General features: G+C 54.6%; 1 protein-coding gene across 3 annotated transcripts; it reads left to right on the forward strand.

Moving 5' to 3' along the window:
* The first annotated feature begins 1,875 nt into the window (after positions 1-1,875).
* EMX1 (empty spiracles homeobox 1) lies at positions 1,876-16,636 on the forward strand. 3 transcript variants are annotated; one of them, XM_054586941.1, is made up of 4 exons: positions 1,876-2,398; positions 2,894-2,896; positions 8,121-8,305; positions 16,469-16,636. In XM_054586941.1, exons 1-4 carry the CDS (start codon positions 1,876-1,878, stop codon positions 16,634-16,636), a joined length of 879 nt encoding a protein of 292 aa, XP_054442916.1. The 3 variants fall into 3 exon arrangements, with proteins under 3 accessions (XP_054442916.1, XP_054442917.1, XP_054442920.1); XM_054586942.1 differs by lacking the exon at positions 2,894-2,896; XM_054586945.1 differs by lacking the exon at positions 2,894-2,896 and having other exon boundaries at positions 1,975-2,402; positions 8,125-8,305.
* Positions 16,637-19,884: the final 3,248 nt, after the last annotated feature.

Below are 19,884 nucleotides of genomic sequence, written 5' to 3' on the forward strand. Positions count from 1 at the left end.
TTTCCGGACACCTCCGCGGTGCAGGGCACTCGGCTTCCCAGGACGCGGAGGGCTGCAGGGTGCGGTGGCCCCACCTCCCCCTCTCTCGCCGCACCCTCCCCACCTCGCCCGACAGGGCCCGGACGGCAACAGCGCGCGGGGGCTTTTCGGAGCAGTCGAGTGGAAAATAGACTTTAACCCGCTTTGTGGCGACAAGGGAGCCCGGAGCGCTCTCCTAGACTAGGGCTCCCCGCGCTCATGCTGGCCACTCCCAAGACCCGGCCTGGAGTCCCTGCAGACTCACGCGGCACTCGGACCTCCTGGCCTCGGGGCGCGTGGAGGCCCAGCCCGGATCTGCGCACCGGGCGGCAGCCGGGCCGCTATGACTGACCCCGATAGCGGAGAGGAAGTGGAACGCGCTGCGGTCCCCATTTCTCACTGTGCTGGCAGGGTCCCGGTCTCAGCTTCCCCACCGCCGCCTAGTTCTCCTAGGCCTCGACGCGGTGCTTTCCTGTGGCCTGTAAGACTCGGGTGGAAAAGTTTGCGAGTACTGGTTCTCCTTGCCAACAGCCCCCTCACCCCTGGAGAAATATTGTACGAAATGGAAACTGACCCGAGCAGAGTCGCTGGCTGTCCTGCGGTCGCGGGGGAAGGTGCCGGTCAGGAGAGGCCAGGCGTTCGCTGCGTTCCTGGGACTGGCAGTGTGTCTATTTGTGGACGGAGCCGACTGCTAGGCCAGCTCCAATTTAAGACAGTGTCCCCGAGGCCCCGGCCTGGCCCGGGCCGCCTGCATTTGACCAACACGATCAGAGAAGGCGAGGAAAGTAGATCACCCCGCTCTGCGGCCGGCAGCCCCTGTGCGAGCCGGCCACGGTGGCCGTGGCTGAGCAAAGGTGCTTCCGAGTCCTGCGCACTGAGGATTGAGGGCTGCAGGGCGACCGCTCTGGCGGCTCCTCTCCCGTTGTCCCGGGCCGGATCCCCTGTGAAAAGAATCGAGCGTCCCCTTTCTGGAGCTGCCCCCTCCCCCCATGACACCCAGAAAACGCGAAACTTCACGAACAAGGCCGGGGCCCAGGAGATGGATAATGGGTGAGCAGGAGGGTCCCGGGCACCAGAGGAGTGGGGAGCTAGTTCTTGGGAGAACCTATTTGTTGAAACTTGAACACCTACTCTTCACTCCTTTCCAAGTTGTATAAGAACTGAAACAACATCCCAGGACGAATTGGAGATGGCTCAACTGAGTTATACACGGGGGAGTGGGGTTGTAGTTTCTCCCAAGCCCCTGGCCCCTGGGATACCTTCTTCGGCTCCCGTGGATGAAAACTGTTGAGGCGGCTGCCAGACTTAGCTAAAGGGCGGAGAGGCGAGAGAAGCCAGTGGCGAGAGGGTGGGGAGTGGGGAGAGGCCAAGATCGCCCCGGTAAGGCTCCAGTCCGGTTTTTGCCTCCTACTGCTGGCTTCTTTACCCCCACCTCCAACTGGGGTCCCTCGCCCCGCCCCGCCCCGCCCCCCACCTTGGAGCAGGTGAGCAGCGGCCAATGGGCGAGCTCGGGGCAGGTGCCCGCTAACTCGCGCCTCTCCGCGCTGCTGCCGAGGCCAGGCTGGGCGCTGCTGGAGGACCCGGGCAGGGGTCGGTCCTGGCTGGACTGGGAAGGGAGGGGGCCGAGCTCAGCCCACAGGCCACAGAGGAAGCTCGCAGCAGCGCACCGAGCCCGCTCCAGTGCACGCGCCGGGAGCTGCCCGCTCGGCCACAGAGGCCCGCGAGCCTAGCTGCGCGCCGTGGCCCGACTCCGCGTTCCCTGGCTCGCACTCCCCTCGCCGCTCCGCGCCTGGCTCACCCGCAGGGGCTGAGCGCGGGCGGGGGGGCGGGGGAGGTGAGGGGTACTGGTGTGTGTGCATGTGCCTGGCTGGGTGTACACCCCGCACGGCTGCGGCGCCCGGACGCGGAACGCTCACCAGAGCCCAGCTGCCTCTCTCGGCTCTGGCGCCCGCGACCATGTTCCAGCCTACAGCCAAACGCGGCTTTACCATCGAGTCCTTGGTGGCCAAGGACGGTGGCACCAGCGGGAGCACTGGCGGCGGAGGCGCGGGCTCCCATCCCTTGGCGGCGGCCGCCTCGGAGGAGCCGCTCCGGCCCACGGCACTCAATTACCCTCACCCCAGCGCGGCCGAGGCGGCATTCGTGAGCGGTTTCCCCGCTGCCGCCGCCGCCGCGGGCGCCGGCCGCTCGCTCTACGGTGGGCCGGAGCTCGTGTTCCCCGAGGCCATGAACCATCCCGCGCTGACCGTGCATCCTGCGCACCAGCTGGGCGCCTCCCCGCTGCAGCCCCCGCACACCTTCTTCGGCGCTCAGCACCGGGACCCTCTGCACTTCTACCCCTGGGTCCTGCGGAACCGCTTCTTCGGCCACCGCTTCCAGGGTGAGTGCCCACTCTGTGCCTGCTTAGGCAGTCGGCCGGCGCCCGCGCTGCGGTGGCCCGGGGGAGGCTCTGGGGCGCGCGGGGCTGTTCGGAAGTTGTTTCGAGAAGGCTGCGGGTCCTCAGAGGCCGATTCCCAAGCCGGGGAGAGCAGCGCCGGATCCATAGCGCTTCTGCCGCGTTGGGCTCCCTCCCAGAGAGTCCGGTTGGGATCTCCAAGCTTTCCCGGTTACGATGCCGACCCGGACGCCAAACCCGGGAGCATCCTTGAAGTCTCTCCCAGTCTTCTCGGCGGCCTGCCTTAATCTCTCCCAGACGAGCCAGTCCCAGTTCAGAAAGCGCAGCGCCCGCCGCCCTCTTTCCTCCCCGGCTGGACCTGGGGCCAGACTTCGCTCGCTCGCAAGTCCATCACCAACTCCCAGGGATCCGCCCTAGCTGGCGCGTCCGAGCAGGGCAAAGTCCACCCGCGTGCCTCGGGTCTGAGGGAAGAAGGGGCAGCGGGTAGGGAAAACTGGACAGTTAATGTTCAGTGTGGCGTTCTCCGTTGTCTTGAGACGTTTCTCAGCAACCTTGGCCTGACTTCTCCAAGTCCCACGCGCCTCTCGGACCCAGGGTGAGATTTGCAAGAGCAACCCAGCTTCTCAGTCGTTTGCCAACTCTGGGAGCCCACCCGGCTGCTGGGAGGCGGACAGCGGTCCTCCCAGGCAGGGGGTAGGGGCAAAAAGCTTTTAAGGTCGTAGGCAGTTCGAGCCCTCTTGTCCGCTAAGGGCAACGGTTTGCTCACGAAGATCCCCCACTGGCCACACACACACACACACACACACACACACGTTTTAATTATCTGACTTTTCCGAAGGAGAGTTGCATTTGTTGGAGTTCGTTTTCTTCCTTGAATTTGTTGGAGTTTGTTTTTCTTTTCTTTCTTTCTTTCTTAAAAAAAAAAAAAAAAGAATAGCCGTAATTTGTGCAGTGATCGCTTTAGTTGCCGGCTTTATTTTGTTAGTGTAGACCAGACCTCAGCCTTGAGAGGCTCCATGACTCAGAGCCAGGTACCCCGACTTGTAGTGAAACAAATGAAAACGACGTGGTTTGAGCTTCAGCTTCTGGAGCTAAATTGACGGTAATCCCATCTACACAACTTGATGTTTGGTACAATTATCTAGATAATAGAAGAAAAAAATGATCTCTTGAAACGTTAGCTATAGCTGTTTTGTTTCACGGGAAGCCGCTTCCCCCGGTCCCGATTTGTCAGACTGTTTTCTCAGTCCCGTCTAGCTGGTAGACACTGACCCGACAGATCCCACAAAATGAGAGAATGTAATTACTTGAACAAGAATTTTTGTGAGCACACGTCTCCCTTGGGAATGTCAAAGATTTGTCCAAATCATCCAGACGGGCGGAAAGCCTACGATGTAAAGCAATTTGGTCGAGGAACCTGTCAATTAAAGACAATGCTTACTGATAAAATTAAGTTTTGTTCAAAATTAAGCAAACCACCTCGGTCCTCCATGGACTTGATTTCCGGCCTGAGACTTGAAACCCTGTGCACACGGACCGATTTGAGAGTCGCGGTTGTTTGTGAATCTGTACACAGGTTGATGGAGGGATAGCGGCTTGGACCAGAGGGCAGAGCCGGTCCTAAGACTGTGGTCTCTGCTCAGCCCGAGAAGGCCTCTCGGGCGGAGCCCTCAGGCTTCCGACCCGCGCCCCAGTCCCTCCCAGCCGCCTTTCTCGACTCTGGCCTCCTCGCCCTCCCGGGCTCGGGCTCTGAGGGCCAGGGCGCCTCCCTAGAGATCCAGGTACGGTTCTAAGCATCCCCAGCCAGACGAGGCCCAATAAATCCTCTGCAAAACCCTTTCGGAAATTGCCGCCGCTGCCTGAGCTATCAGTCCCGGCGGGCACGTTGTGGAGTTGCAAAACGGTTGGAGCTCTCTCTCAAGAACCGTGTCTGGATGCGGAGATGGAGCCAAGTGCGGCCGCATTTTTGAATTTGGAAATTCGTTGAGCACTGAAGGACTTTAGAACCCTGAGACATTTTGGTTTCGGGCCGGTCAGCGTCGCGGCAGACCCCTGCGCACCCCGGAGGCTGCGCGCCCTGCGGTCCCAACGCAGCTCGGGGCTGCGAGCCGAGCCAGCCCACGTCTTCCGGCGCCGCGTTTTCTAGAGAACCGGGTCTCCTGCGATGCTCATTTCAGCCCTGTTTTAATACTAGAAACGAAACCCTACGTGAACGAAAAGGAACATGTCTGCGCTCCATACGCTGAGCTCTCTGGCAGCCCGGTCCCTGTGTACAGGGAAGCGGATTCTCCGCTGAGCGAGGCGGTGGAAGAGGAAAAGCCAGCGCCGGATGGTCAGAACTGGGCGGCGGGATCCTGAAGCAGGGGTCGGTTTTTGAGGCCTGAAGGGGAGGTGCCGGTGGAGACTAAGTGTTGGCTGGATTCAGTGCCCTGTCCGGGACATCAGGAACTTTCTAAGCCAGGGAGCAGCTCAGAAAGGGGCCTTGGGAGACCCAGTCCTCTGGGACCAGCGTTGGTAATGGGCCGGTGCTTCAAAGGGCGCCTTTGTTCCTGCAGGAGGAGGGGGAATGAGGTTATCTCCGCTGCCTAGCCGGCCTCTCCCTCTCTAGCCCCAGGCCCATCCGCCTCGCCAGTCTGCCGTGGCCTTTGCTGCAGGGACTGCAGCTTGAGCCCTGGGCCCTTCAGGTCCCTAGATCCCACCTCCTGTCGCCTCGTTCTGGGGCCTCTATATTGCTAGTTCCTAGCCAGGGCCTTGAAGTGGCCCACAGAGAGAGGCTGGAGAAAAATGGGGTTTGGTGGGGATGGTTCAGTTCCTAGCTCCAGGGAGGGCTAAGCCAGCTCCCTTTTTTACTTTCCCACCTGTGCTTGTCTGAAACTGACAGCCCACTCTCACAGCCCAGGATTACTGGATCAAAAGAGGCCACACCGCATCCCAGCCCCAAGCTTGTTCTGCCCTTGTGCTCCAGTTAAGAGAAACTAAAGCCATGGTAGGCATGGTTGAGGCCCCCACCTCATAGGTCAGAGTGAAGAGGGGTACGTGAGTACCTAAGGCACCGACCACCCTTGTCCTTACAGAAACATGTAGCTATTGATGATCTGTTTCTCAGGATACACTAAATAACCTCTTTCTTACAGGGTAACGGCCTGCTTCTTTTGTCATCACTTATCAGTATCTTGAATATTTTTTCTGCCCCCTGCTTCTTTGTGGTTGGATCAGAAGGACCCCTGTGTTTCTGTGCATGTATGTGACCACAGACTGCTATCCTCCCCGACAGGATATTGCAATGAACTGAGGCCATGCTTTCAGCGAGGCAGACCCCAAGCAACCTAGCTTTCCCCTAAAATATCCAGACTGGAGGCAATCGGAAGCGTGTATGTCAGAATGGCAGAAAAGCCTGTTGCTTCCATCCCCCACTTTGGGTTTATAAAGACAAACATAGAGAACTCCAGTGCACAAGAGATGGACACAAGCCACAAAATTATGAAACAGCCATCGAGTCCCACACACTGAGGCAGACTGCAGTCCTGCTTCCTCTGCTCCGTGCCGCCCTTCACGCCTCTGTGTCCCCTTCCCCCGCACCTACGGGGCTGTCTGCTGCCACCTCACTTCTGACCAGCCTGGGCCAGTCCAGCTGCAGGAGCCAAACCATCTGAATGCTGTGGTGAGCCAGGCCTTCCCTCTTCCAGAGGAAACCACTGTTGAACTTCACCTGGGCTCAGAATGACGTTGTTTTTTGAAGCAATTTATTTTAACGTCAACAAGAAGTATTTGCTTCCCACTCACCTCTCCCACCTTTTTCTTGCCCACACTTGAGCCTTCATACTTTTTATTTCTACCTGGGCCAGTCTCCTCCTTTCTCTTCCTCTTGCCCCTTTCTGTCAGACCACCTCTCTGACTATCTGTCCTCTCCCCTACCACAAGTTACACTTCCCTTCCCTCAGTCAAGCCTGAGAGTTCATGGTCTGCCCCATCTTGAAGGGCCCAATGGGCAGGGTGTCCCTTCTTCCATCTTCCTGTGATGTGACCCCTCCTCCCTTTCGTAGCAACACAGATTCAGCTACTTGAAATAGATAAGGTGACTGGAAGTTAGCAACTCTTCCCAGTCAGGGGACTTTGTCTCCCCACAGGCACTAGCCCCTCATTCCTAGGCAACCCTGTTCTACAGAAAATATCAGCACTAAAGTTTGCCTCCATTGGTGTCTGAAGCCCAAGGACTTGGAGAAAGTATTGTCAGGCAGTTTCCACCAGCAGAGGGACATGAACCTGGAGAGTTTTAGCAACAGTATCTCAAGTATGTGCCCTGCTTCACTTACAGACATATTTCCAGAGATGGGAGATCACAACTGAATGACCCAAACAATTGTCTTAAGAACAAAACAGCAGGTCAAATTGAGTCAAACCAATGGCCATTTTTGAAGAAATTCATTGGGTCAGTCAACCTCGACAGCTAACTCTGTCCAAACATTCTATCTAGGGCTCTGCATTGTTGGTGGGTGGGAGACTGTTACGTGCCACTGCATGAGAATTCATGGGTGAATTCATGGGTGATGTCGGGGCCTCTTAGAGTCCGTTAGCACGTGCAATCAAGCCAGAGAGGGCTTAGAGTGGTTGGGGTGGGGGTTCATTGAGACTGGGGCCTGGGGTGGAAGATGGTTTGGCTTTTGTAATTCCTGACCCCACCACCCCAGACTCATCCAGTCCAATGTCATCCCCTTCTCCTGCATGAGGAGCTGAGTCTCCATGACAGCCAGCATTTGCCAAGGGACAGTCACACTCTTTGAAAATCCTGTATGGTAGATGGGAGAGAAAGACAGCAGGGAGGCTGGAGCATATACTTACACGCACCCATGCAGAAACCTATATATCTATATATTAGAGAGAAAGATTCCAAGATATTTGTTTCTTGTTTGTAAACATGTTTCTTTAGCACAGGACTATTCAGGGATGAAGCAAGGTCTTTTCCCACCAGAGAGCAGTGAGTGTCTCCTGTGGGGAGAGGGTTTTACTCGAGGGGAAAGGAGAGGGAGATGGGGAAAGGCAGAAGAAGAACCTGACTTTACACCTGCAGGTGCTGCCTGGCCATTGAACTAGCCATGGGCCTATTTTTACCATTTCCAAGGTAGAGCCTGGGCCCGCCCATAGGCATTTTCAAAGGGCTAGTAGCCTGAGCAAGGCTGGGTTAAGCAGAGGTGAGGGGAGAATTCCTTGGGTATCTCCTAGCTCCTGAATCTGTGTGTGGCTGGGGAGGACTAACAGCTTTATTGTTCCCCGGGTCACCTTTCTGACACCCAGCCTTTTCTCTACTCTTGGTCCCCCTTGAGGGAGATAGGATGGGACAAGCAGTAGAAAAGCGCTAAGGGACTTCGCTCACGTCCCGTCTCTTGGGTTGCTCCAGGCACTGTGGGCTCGTGCTCACCGGCGTCTCCCCAGACCCTGGGCCACCCGCTGGCCCAAAAGCCACGCTGCGTTTCTGCGCGGCCCCCGACCCGGTAGCTGTGGGAATGTAGGGAGGTGGTGGGGAGGAGAGTGCACTTAAGGAAGGGGAGGCAAAAGAGAGAGGGGAGAAAGAGGGGCGTCAAGGACTGGAGAGGGTAGCGGAGCTCTCAAGTGAGTACGCGTGCAGACCCGAGCTGCCCCGGGCTGCGGCTCACGGCGCCACTTCTCTCTGTCTGTACTTGCGGTGTTGCCGTCGGCGGCGCGGCGGCAGCGAGCGACGTGCCCCAGGACGGGCTGCTTCTGCACGGCCCCTTCGCGCGCAAGCCCAAGAGGATCCGCACGGCCTTCTCTCCCTCGCAGCTGCTGCGGCTGGAGCGCGCCTTTGAGAAGAACCACTACGTGGTGGGCGCCGAGCGGAAGCAGCTGGCCGGCAGCCTCAGCCTCTCGGAGACGCAGGTACTAGTCACCCCGCCAGCGGGGGAGCGGGCGGGTACGGGAGGGGCCCGAGTCCTCCCCCGGCCTTCGCCGGAGCCCTCTCCAGCCCAGTTCCGAAAGCCACCCCGGAGGCGCTCCCGCAGAGCCTGTCTTCAGAGCCCCGGACCTCCACCGGTGGTTAGCCTCGCGGAGGCCGCGGGATTTTAATCAGGCCCTAAGGACTCACGGGGAGACGGGATCGACCCTTATCCGGAGTCCGCTCCCAAAGCCCAGAGGAGGTGCCAGGTTGTCCGGAGGCGGCGGGCCCTCTGTCACTCCGTAGCCACACCAGCGGTCACTGAAGCCATCTCAGCGCTGATTACTGCCGCCCCCCTTCACGCGCCACTGTGCCGGAGCGCTCATGGTTTCGTGGGGTGCCCCAGCCTTCCCCGCGTGGCTTTGCTCCCGTTCTTGGGCGGAGCTGGCCGAGGCCTCAACTGCCCACCAACGGATGCGGTAGTGGGACAAAGCCCACGTGTCCTCGGGGTAGAAATACCAGAAACAGAGGGGATAAGCAAGGGAGCGGCGGGCCTTGCTTGGGGTCGGAGGATGGCCGTGATCTCCGCGCAGGCCGGCTGGCAGGGAACCGTGGAGACGGCTCTGGAGACGTGCGGGCATCGAAGGGCCCCACGAATAGTGGGAAAGTAGATTCTGGGTATCGAGGACTGTTTCATTCACCTGAAGTGCTGTTGAGTTGGGAGAGAATGAACTCCGGTGTTGGAGGGGTTTGAACTGGGTGAAATTACAATTACCACGTATTTTTGTAATTGATAATTTTTAAAAAATTTAAAGAAGTAGATGGACGTTATAAGGAAGCAGATTTGGGCTTATTGTGAGAAAAGACTTTGCCATAAATAAATGCTGCCGGGAATCACCGCCTAAGTTTTGGGCCCACCCTTGCAGGAGGGGCCCGCTGCTGACCTAGAGGTGGTTTTCAGTGTCTGGATGGGCCTCGGAAGACCTTGCTCTCTTCGGTCCTCGTCAGCTCCCAGATTTGCTAATGAGAGAGGTCTGCAAGCTGGCCTAGCATTTCACCACGCGCTCCCCTTTCCTGTGCTCCTCGCCTCCTGCCTTCCATCACCCTCCCCCTCATTCCTGGACCAAGAGAAGGCTCTGGGTTGGGGCGGGGGCGGGGCGTGTAGAGGGGAAGCCTGGGATCTCCTGCGGAGCAGTGAGGTAGGAAGGAGGCTTAGTGGGGGAATCTAAACCCTAACCGAGTCTCCAGCTCCCTGGGGCCCGCGGACCCTCACCCGCTGGTCCTCGCGTTGCAGTTTGGTATCTACTATCTACGACCTTCTGGTGCCCCATTTAATCGACGTACTGCTCCCGTTTCCGCTAAAGGACTTTTTTTATTTTTTTTTATTTTTTATTTTTTTTTGCAGATTTGCTAGCTGGGCCGTTCTAACCATAGAGAAAGCTTACAAAACAACGGAGTTAATTATAAAAAACATTTTAAAGAAAGATATGTTTAAAAAACATGTTAATATAATAACACCCTCCTTTCCTTCCTGGCAAACAGCATTTAAAACTTGTCTAAAACAAGGTGACACTTTAGGAATGGTATTTACAGTTAACTTCATTTAAAAAGTACTAGTTATTAAATTTTAATTGCATAAGTGTAAAAAAAGACCAAAAGTGTTTATAATCCCGATTACCACCCACAAATTAACACTTGTTGAAGTAATATCATTGTTTCAAACTTTAAATTTTTTAGCACAGTGAGAGTATTTTTAATTAACTTTCTTTAATTGAACCTAGATGCCTGTCATTATTTGCTCCTAACAATGCCAGCTAGTAAACATAATTGCTTTTTTCATTTTTTATTGTAAAATGTTTCAAACTTATATTTAAAACAAACATATTAGAACAGCTTCATTATCAAAACTCATGAGTAATCTTCTTCCACGTATATAGGTGAGCTGGTTTTAGCATATGAAACAGCAAAATAATAATAGAACTACAGGAGGTTTGAGCCTGAGAACCCTCCCTATAGAGGCTGCCTTCCCAGGTGGGGACTCTGAGAGGGAGAGACTGGGCAGAGCTCCCCGGGCAGGCAGATGCGAATTCGCTCTTCCTGCTGACTGGGCGACCTTTGGGCGAGGCTCTCAACCTCTCTGGGCTCTGGGTTCCTCCTCCAGAAAATAGGTTGTTTAAAGATTAAAGGCACTTAATATTAACTCAAGTAATATCCTCATCCCGAGTCCTTCCATTCCCTTTATTTAAAATAATATATCAATTTAGTATTACAATAAGATCCAAATCTGGGCTTCCTGACTCTTAATTGTGTTCTTTCTGCTACGCCCAGTCTCCTTTATCACCAGAGCTGTCTTTCTGTCACTCTCCTGACTTATCATTTGGACCCAGGTTATATCATTAATTACCTATCCATCTTTCAGTATTTACCAGGCGAGCTTACCTATCATTTCCAGCTATCTGCTACTTGTCAAGCATCAGTCACTCCCATCAGCCCCCTGCCATTTATTTCTACTGTCCATATCTATATTTGTCTCTTGGAGTTCTCTAATCTGTCCCTCACAAATAGCTGTTTTATATCAAGCCATGTACTTCTGTCTGTTCTCATTAAACTACCTCTTAAAGCTGGTTCACTTATATTTCCCATTAATTATAATCTTATTCCTAACAATAACCCCTACTTACGCAACTGTTGGTTATCTCTTTATCATCTATTTTGTTTTATCTTCTGTGTACCCACTATCCATGTAAAACTTCCATCTCTATAGATCTGTTTAGCAACTGACAGATAGTACAATATATTCCTATGTCTGCTAATGGCTATCTGTCATCTCATCAGTTGTGGCTTTGTCTTCTTTCTGAGCCTCAGTTGCTGTATCTGTAAGATAGAATGAAATTAACTTCAGGGTTCTCTCCAGCCCTGAGTCTCTGGCTCATCTATATTCTACTTCTTTCTGTTTCTGTGTAATCCCTCCTCTTCAGTTCTCAGAGCTCACATATCAAAATATGCACAGGACTTTGCTGCCACGTCCAAATGTCAGTCTGTAGACAGGCTGTGTCTGTCTTACAAAGAAAACCTAAAATACAGATTCCTAGGCTTCACTCAGGAGATCCTCTTAGAAGTTTCAGGAAGAGATCCAGGAAAAGTTTTTAAAACCACTCTGGGTGATTCTGATGAACAGCCAGCCTGAGCAGCTCCACTCTGGGAGGCGGGAGCCAAGACTTCCTATTTACTGCTGCACCCCAGGGCCCAGTTCAGTGACCAGCAGGGAGTAGATGTGCCATAAATATGTAATGATTGAATGGGCAGGCTTCTCTTGATTGTACACATACCCATATGTTAATTTTATCAGTTATTTCCCTTGCTGTCTGCTGTCACTTCTCCCTGTCCCTCTGTTTTGTAGGTTGTTGATCTAGATGATCTAGTTTTATTCACGGATAAAGCTTGTGGGAAGGTTAGGCAGATCAGTGTGTGGATCTTAATCCAGAGCTCAGGGGTCTCTGTACGCTCAAAGCTTTAGCATGGACTGTTAGGAGGTGGGCGCCCTGAGCTTCCTTGTTGGGGCAGGGTATGTGTGGTTGGGAGTAGGGTGTTTGTGCTGCGATGACGCTGGGTTTATCCAGGAGGTGGGGAGGGGCCCCAGACTCTTCTCCCTTTGGCTGTACTCCCTGGCTCCTCACTTCTGTGGTACAGCCCTGGAGTCTGACCTGGATGATGCCCAGCTAAGTTCAGTCCTGGTGGCTAGGTCAGATCATAGAGTGCAAGTGAGTGTGTATGTGCATGTAGGTAATGGGTATGTGTGCCCACAATGTGGGGCACATATAGTCTTAGTGTTATTGATGCCCAAAGATCAAGTGATAGCATATGTACATGTCAGATGCCAGCAAGCCACCATGTAGAATGGATTGCAGCTTGTGTGCTTCTGTGCATGTGTGTGAGGAGAGCACATTAGTTTTAGGGGGAGTGAGAGAAAGCATTTGGTTGCTCCAGGCTCATCGATCGATTGATGTTTCTAGCTGTTCTTCCTGCTCTGAACAGTTCTGCAGGTGTTTCTTGACCTCCCCTGGCTTTAAGTTTTGCTGAGCTGTGAGGGAAAAGGGTGCAGAAATGGGGTCTTTGGCCTTGGAGATCCTCTCTTAGTGGTGGAACCTAAAAACAAAGTCTGTACACCTGTTGGACGTGCACAGGATGAGCAACTGGAGTCTCTTTGAAGTCATAGGTGTAGGCTGAGGGAGCTCAGGGAGACCCGCATGGGTGATTCACCTGAGAGTGAGGACCAACATCCATGATGGTCTAAGAGGGGAGACGAGAAGGTTTCGGAAGAGTTAGGGCCGTGGTTGATCGGAGGTCACAGCTGACCTCAGTTTGGTGGGGTGAGAGTTGAGCTGTTGAGCTTAGTATGGCATTGGGCTTGACCTTGAGAGTGGGAACAGTTCACAGGTCAAATGATAGGAAATGGATCCCTCATGCTGTGCATGTCCCAAAAGGTGAGAGTGCAGGGAGGAGAGCAGGCTGAGGAGTGACTTGATTTATGTCTGCAAGCCTCTATCTAATCTGAGGACTTTCTCTGTGTCTGACGATGACAGAACAGGAGTACACAGCATTAAATTAAAGCAGAAGAGAGAACACTAGGACATAGAAAGAACTTTTGTATCAGAGTTACAGAACTCAAATACCTTTTAAGAGGGTATTTGAACTCCTTGAGGAGAAGACTTGTATTCACCTGAAAGTATGCAGGGGCCTGGAGCCCCAGACCCTTCCACCTGGGATGAGCTAAGGTTGGGGAGTGGAGGAAAAGAAGGGATTCAGACCTGGTTCATTCAAATAGCAAATTATTTAAAAGTTAAGTCTGAAATGTTGGCTGGAGCTGTAGTTTGCTTGTTTGTTAGTTTATTTGTCCATTCACTCATGCATTAATAGATACATGCCTTTATTCATTTATGCATACATTGATCAATCCACTAATGCATTGATTGACTGATTCGTTCATTCATTCATCCACAGCAGTTTCACCTTCTTCATCCGGCCTGACTCAAGCTGACCCTTGTGCCCCCTCAACAGTGGGTCTCCTCCCCCAGCCTACCCCTACAAGGGTTAATACAGTCCACAACATGGAGAATTAAAAATTGACCGCCTCGGGGGTTAAATGGTAATGGGAAAAAATACAATAAAAATTTTTTTAAAAGAATTGACCATCTTATAGAAGTGTCCACTGAACTAAGCAAAAAGAGGATCCCCTCTCTTTGATAATTAGCACTTTACAGACCCCCCCCCCTTTTTTTTTATTAGACTTCAATCCCTCTGCCATAGATTTTCTCCTTTTTTCCAGGTCTGGCCCAGAGCATAGGGCTAGGTCACCTCATCTCTCTGTCCAGCTGGCTGAACGGACCTGGAGTGTGTCCGCTGGGACTCCAAAGCGTACTAACTCACTGCTTTGGTTCTCCAGGTTCCCACAGCCTGGTGAGGAGACAGGTTCTAGCAAATACAAGAGTGCGCTGCTGGGGTCACTGTAACCCGGACAGAGAAAAGCCCTAAGGAACTGCCAATTGGCGAGGGGGCAGGTGGGTCAAGCAGCAGATCACCTGAGCCGGGTTTTGAAGGCTGAGGAAGAGTATTTCAGGTGGGGTAGCTCAGGCACAAGCAGAGACCCTTGGAAGGGGTCTGGCTTATCTAAAAAACGGAGAGACGTTCACTGAAGTACAAATTTGGAGACCAAGAGGAAACTTTCCTTAAACCCCCTGTAAGGGTCAGAGATGGATGAGGGCTTCCTCCAGCCGACACCCCAGCTGTGTCTTTGGGGCTTAGAGAGAGGCGTGTGGCTGTTGGCGTGGGAAAGGGGCAGAAGCAGCCCAGCCTCCTCAGGCTGGCTCCCACAGAGCTGGCAGCCACACTGTGGGACCTGGTTCCCTTCCAGGTCCTCTGTCCTCCAGGGAAGGGGCTTTGGGTGCCCCAGAGCTACCCGGCTTGGTTGGAGAGGCCATGGATGTCACTCTTATTTCTTACCACACTCAGATTCCAGTTCATTTTCTTTTCCAAGGAGAAAAATAACTATTAATTGTTATCAGTAATGCATTAAAGAAAATTCAGTAAAGTGGAAAGAAGAAAGAAAAGTCACCCATGCTTTGGGTGTACTTCCTTCTAGTCTTTTTTCCCACGCATACATTGTTCTTCCATGGCTGTCATCACACTGTGCCCAAACTGTGCATCCTGCCATTTCCACTAATATTACTAAGTCATAAGCATCTCCCTGTTGGTACAGTCTTTGTAAACAGCATCTGGACACTCAGCCCAAGACTGTTCTCCAGGAGATAGCCAGGCTGCCTGGGGAGGGGGTTTGTGGCCCTGTTTCTAGACAGCTGCCTCCTTGACCGAGTTGTTTGCATGGAGAAAACATTCAGAATCACCTCTCATTTGGGTGTGCCAGGAGGCTTCCCCCGTGCCTGAAATTCCACCAAGGAGCTTTCCTTCTTTGGGGCAGTGATTCTAGGCAAGGGGAGCAGACTGGGTCCATCCCACTACAGATGTCTCCCTCCAGGAAGGAGGCATGGGAATGTGTGGGAGGGAGAAGGTGCAGAAAGGGACCCTCTGTCCCTGGTACTGCCCAGGGATGCCCCAGATCACCCCATTATCGGGCTGGCCATGCCTAACCCTCAGCCAGCCCCTTGGGCTCTTAGGAATGCCGCCCCGGGCCAGTATCCAGGCGTGACTCACGTACGCGCCTTGCCCAAGAGGCAGGGCAAGCTCACCCACCTACTGGATGGCAGAGTCGCAGCAGGCTCCAGGGTGGGTGGTGGAGGGCAGGGGCCAGGCTGGCTGCTGGTGGTTATACTGAGAACCACCCAAGGGTCTGGCTAGCCCTGTGCCCAAGGAAAGGTGGGCATGAAACCCTGTGCCTAGAGCATCTGCCATCCTCCCCATCTGCCCGAGGTGAGACACTCGGGCAGGGGATCCCTGCCCGGCAAAGGAGGGGGGAAGACCCTCCCTTCCCTTTTTTCACCTGAGGTCAGGCCCCTCACCTCTTCCTGTCCCTGGCTGGCTGCTCTGCAGAGTAGCACTGAGCAACGGTGTCCCCACTCTTGTCCTAGTGCTCTAAAATCTAGGGGCAGGACAGATGGTGCTGTGGAAACCCTGTGGGGGGGAGCAGCAGTTAGGGGAGCCCTGGGTTGGGTGGGCTCCATGGAAGGGACAGAGGGGAGTGTCAGGGAGTCTCCTGGGGAGGAAACAGCTCCCTGGGTCTGGATACCAAGCCTGCTTTTGGCTGCCATTGCCTGGAATTATGGCAAAGGCCTGTGCTTTCTCTTTCTCAGGGAGCAGGGGCTGGACTGGGGAGGCTTTCTGAGCACTGCCCTTGGCCCTGGCCAGGAATCAAGGGTCTCCTTTCAGCAATCGCTGCTGCTGCCAAAACTGAGGTGCTCACCATCATTCCACATGTACGACTTACCATTCACCACCTGCATGGGCCCCATGGATCACCCTAACTGCGTCTGGCACCACTTGCTTTCAAATGTGCTGTCACTTCTAGGATACCACCCATGCTTCGTAACCCTGCCCACTCTGCAGCACCTTCCCTAGAGACCCTCTGGAGCAAAAGCCCAGGAGGTGCCCTGGAGTCGCCAGGCCCCCAGAAAGCATTTCTCTTATAGACGAGGGATTTAAGCCCAGAGAGTGGGAGGAACTTAGCAGAGGATCAGCACCCAGGCCCCTGCTATGACTCAGGATGATCTGGCCTGGCCTGGCTCTGCAAGGCCAAGTAAAAAAACTGCACGGTCAGGGGGAGGTGACAGATGGAGCATGTGATGGCTTCATATGTTCTCTCATTTATGTTCCCGTCAGCCCTGTGGAGGAGTGATCATTAGATTTTCTTTAGAAACCGGTGGAGACCCAGGTCAGCCCTGCTCCCGAGCTTGGGCCTCCCCTTCTGCTGTGCTGTGTCTATAGGATGCTCAGGAGCTCGAGGACCCTTCCCTTCCCTCTGTGGAGGGGGACAAGAAAAATGCCCCTTTCTGGCCCACTGTGTCCTCTCCAGGCCTAAAGACCTCCAAGCCCAAAGCAGCAGCTGGCCAGAGGGAAGGACGCTGGCCTTAGTTTCCCCATCTGGGGCCCCCACCCCTGTGGCTGCTCTGGGGGCCTCCTGGGTGTTTCTCACCTGTGCCCCTCCCTCCCCGGCCCAGGTGAAGGTGTGGTTCCAGAACCGGAGGACAAAGTACAAGCGGCAGAAGCTGGAGGAGGAGGGGCCCGAATCCGAGCAGAAGAAGAAGGGCTCCCACCACATCAACCGGTGGCGCATTGCCACCAAGCAGGCAAATGGGGAGGACATCGATGTCACCTCCAATGACTAGGGTGGGCAGCCACGAACCCATGAGGGCAGAGTGCTGCTCGCTGCTGGCCAGGCCCCCGGATGGGCCCAGCTGGACTCTGGCCACTCCCCGGCCGGGCTTCGGGGAGGCCTCAAGTCACAGCCCCATAGGGCTCGGAGCCTGGGGCTACCACCGACAGAGGGACAAGAGATGGGCTGGCTGAGGCCTGGGACTGCTCGACCTTCTCCTTGGAGAACCTGCCTGACTGCCTGCCTGGGCAGGCCGACAGCCATTGCTGCCTCCCGGCCATTCTCCATTTCTCTTTTCTTTTTGTTTTGATGTATTTCTGTTTTAATTTATTTTCCAGGCACCCACTGTAGTTCTTAGTGATTCCCTGTGTTTCCCTTCCCAATGGGAACAATAAAAGTCTCTCTCTCTTAATGACATGGACATCCAGCTCCAACCCCAGAGCCTGTGAGCCTGGGGTGGCAGATTCGGGTTCTGGGGGCCAGTGGGGACTGGCAGAGCAAGCTCGTTTAGGGCCTGGGAGCCCGGGGTGGGGCCCTGGAGATTCCATTTATTAACTCCTTTCCTTTGTTGATCATCAACCTGGTTTCAAGCTCCAACTCCCCAACAAGAGAAACTGAGGCTATACATAGGGAAGGGCCACCCTGCATACGAGGGAAGCTATGCTCAGGTCTTTTCAAACATGTTGAGTGATGAGAATCAGGCCTAGGTGGGTCAGGGGAGAGAGAATGTGCACACTCCCCCATGCTGAGAGACTGGTGGCTTCCCTGGTTGAGGAGAAACTGTAGGAAAAGGGGAGTATTGGGGGCTGGTGGAGGCGACACCCTTCACAGAGATTGACAGTCCCAGCCCCTGGTCCTGGCCTGACCAGGATGCTCACCTGTCCCTGGAGAACCCAACCCCCGTGCAAATTAAAGCTTTCAGAGACAGGGCATGAATGTAACCAGCGCCCAAGGACGCAGGGCTTCCAACTGGGAAAAGAGCGCAAAGCAGGGTACACCAAGCTCTTTAGTTCACCTGCCCTTCACTCTGTCCACTTATCTTTCCCGCTTGTTACACACCAAGGTTTCCTTCATCCTAATAAAGTAAAATCTGAATTCCTAACAACCTGTTCCTTATGACATCCTGAACTGTCTCTACTTCTTCACTTCCCAAGTGGTTCCTCACTCTCTGCTGATGCTGATGACAGTCAGTTACTGCCACCCTCTTGTGGCCAAACTCCACTGCCTCCCATCTGGCTTTACTTGCACCCCAATCTTCTGGTCATTGCCCTCTGACTCCCCCAGCACTCTCTGCCTTCATCCAGGTACCTCTGACACCTTATTCCTTTGCCTCCGAGTCCTTCCCAGTCATGGGCTCTGCCTGTGCTGTGCCTTTACTTACTCTGTTCTTAGTGCCTGGAATGTCCTGGGGGCTTGATCAATGTGGGAGTCATTGGAAAGGCAGCAAAGGCCCAGCCTTGTTGCCTGGGGCACAGCTAGGGATCCAAACACAGAAGGTCCTCCTGCTGGGACTATCGACATCTCACTTGGGCCTAGAAACCAAAGGGCTTTGTCCTACCCCAGGGCCCCTGCCCCATCGACCAGAAAAATGCGCCCCTCACATCCTGAATAAGTCCAGGTTAAACCTCAGGTGGACTCTCGCACTGTCTGGCAGGCGGGATGACCTCGGGGGAGCATATGTGCACAAGTTGGTGAGGCTGAGAAGAGGAGGCATCCTTTTGGCTCGGGTAGGGACCAGAGGAATGGGTGAGCCATTTCTCTCAGGATTCTCCCTCACTGGGTGGGGGAAGGGTGCAGGGAGATCACAGCAGAGCACCCCCTGTCATCCAGATAAAGAGCTGGAAAGGATCCAAGGAAACCTGCCAATCTTCCTAGGCCAGGCCTGCTGGGGGTGGGGCGGGAGTCCCCGCGTGCTCCCATCCATCCCCCATGTTGTGCCTCTCCCCGCAGACGGTAAATATTGGTGTTGTGACTTCATTAATAAAGGCTTCTGTGAGCCTGAAAAACATGGAATCAGGATGAACTATTTTCTGAGCTGTGGGCTTGCCAGGTTTGCTAATTTGGGAGTTTTTGGGCCCTCTCCAGGGAACAAACCAAAGTCTCTCTAAAAGAGACACAGATGCAGCCGGGAAGGGGAGAAGAAGCCTAGGAATGATGCTCCCCTCCCTCCCCCAACAGACGGCCCCTCCCCCAGGAGATTAGGGCCTGCACCGGTGAGCACAGGTGGCAGGAGCTGCTGGGTCAGGCCTTCCGTGAAGCAGGCTGCTGGGTCATAGCCCCCAGGCCTTGCAGGGTCCCAGGGACTGTGGTGTGATGAGCACCTGTGGCAACCCCAAGGTGCATGTGGCTGAAGAGGAGGAGATGCAGGGGAGCTGTTCTTAACCCTCATGACCTAAGCCCTGTGTCTCACATTCGGGGAACGATCTTTACACATCCTCTTGTCTTCAGAACTTTCCAGGACCAGTCCCTCTGGCCCCCACAGCAGCATGGCTCGTGCTCTTAGCATCCCTGACCCCGCCTTACACCAAGTCCTCCTCACGGGTGCTGCGATTCCTTCCCATGGGGCTTTGTGCAACCCCGGCTTCATCAACTGGGTTCTGGCCAGAAGGAGCCAGGCTGGACCCGCAGGCCTCTCCCAGAGCCCCTGCTCCTGGACGGCCGTGCAGGGGGAGGGGCCGGGAGGCCAGCAGGCTGCGCGGAGCAGGCCCAGCCAGCTTTCCTGTCAGACAGGCGCTGCCAATGCGGAGCCAGACGTCAGAACAGGTTTAACCAATTACCCGAGCGCCCCATCTGCTGTCTGGGGCGTGTGTGAGGGTGAGTGCATGTGAGGGTGTCTGGGAGTGTCTGGTCTGGGAGGGCTGTGGGCGTGTGTGCATGAGTGTGACTGTGGGTGTGTGTGGGCATGTGGCTGTGCATGTGGGCAGCGTGTGGCTGCATGTCCCAGTCACACCCCCTCATTTGTCAAAGACTGTGAATCCTTGCTTATGGTCTTCCTGCTCCCCCAAGGCCTGGGAGTCTCCAGGGACAATCCACTCAGCCCCTGGGCCCCTCATTCCCTACTGTCCTCATCGCTACCCACTCGCAGGCCTCATCAGACCCCAGAATTGCGGCTGCTCTCAAATCACACGTCAGACGTCCTTTCCTGTCAGCCCCCGTGTTCTCCCCACTCAGTCGCCCAGTTTTTCTCTACATCCGTGCTTCGACCTCCCAGGCCCCTCCTGGCCACAGGCTCCTCTATTCTCTTGCCCACGTCCTCTTGTC

This window comes from Pteronotus mesoamericanus, unplaced genomic scaffold (genome assembly GCF_021234165.1).
Source record: "Pteronotus mesoamericanus isolate MK-2021 breed Mesoamerican mustached bat unplaced genomic scaffold, CSHL_Meso_final contig_98, whole genome shotgun sequence".
Taxonomy (NCBI): domain Eukaryota; kingdom Metazoa; phylum Chordata; class Mammalia; order Chiroptera; family Mormoopidae; genus Pteronotus; species Pteronotus mesoamericanus.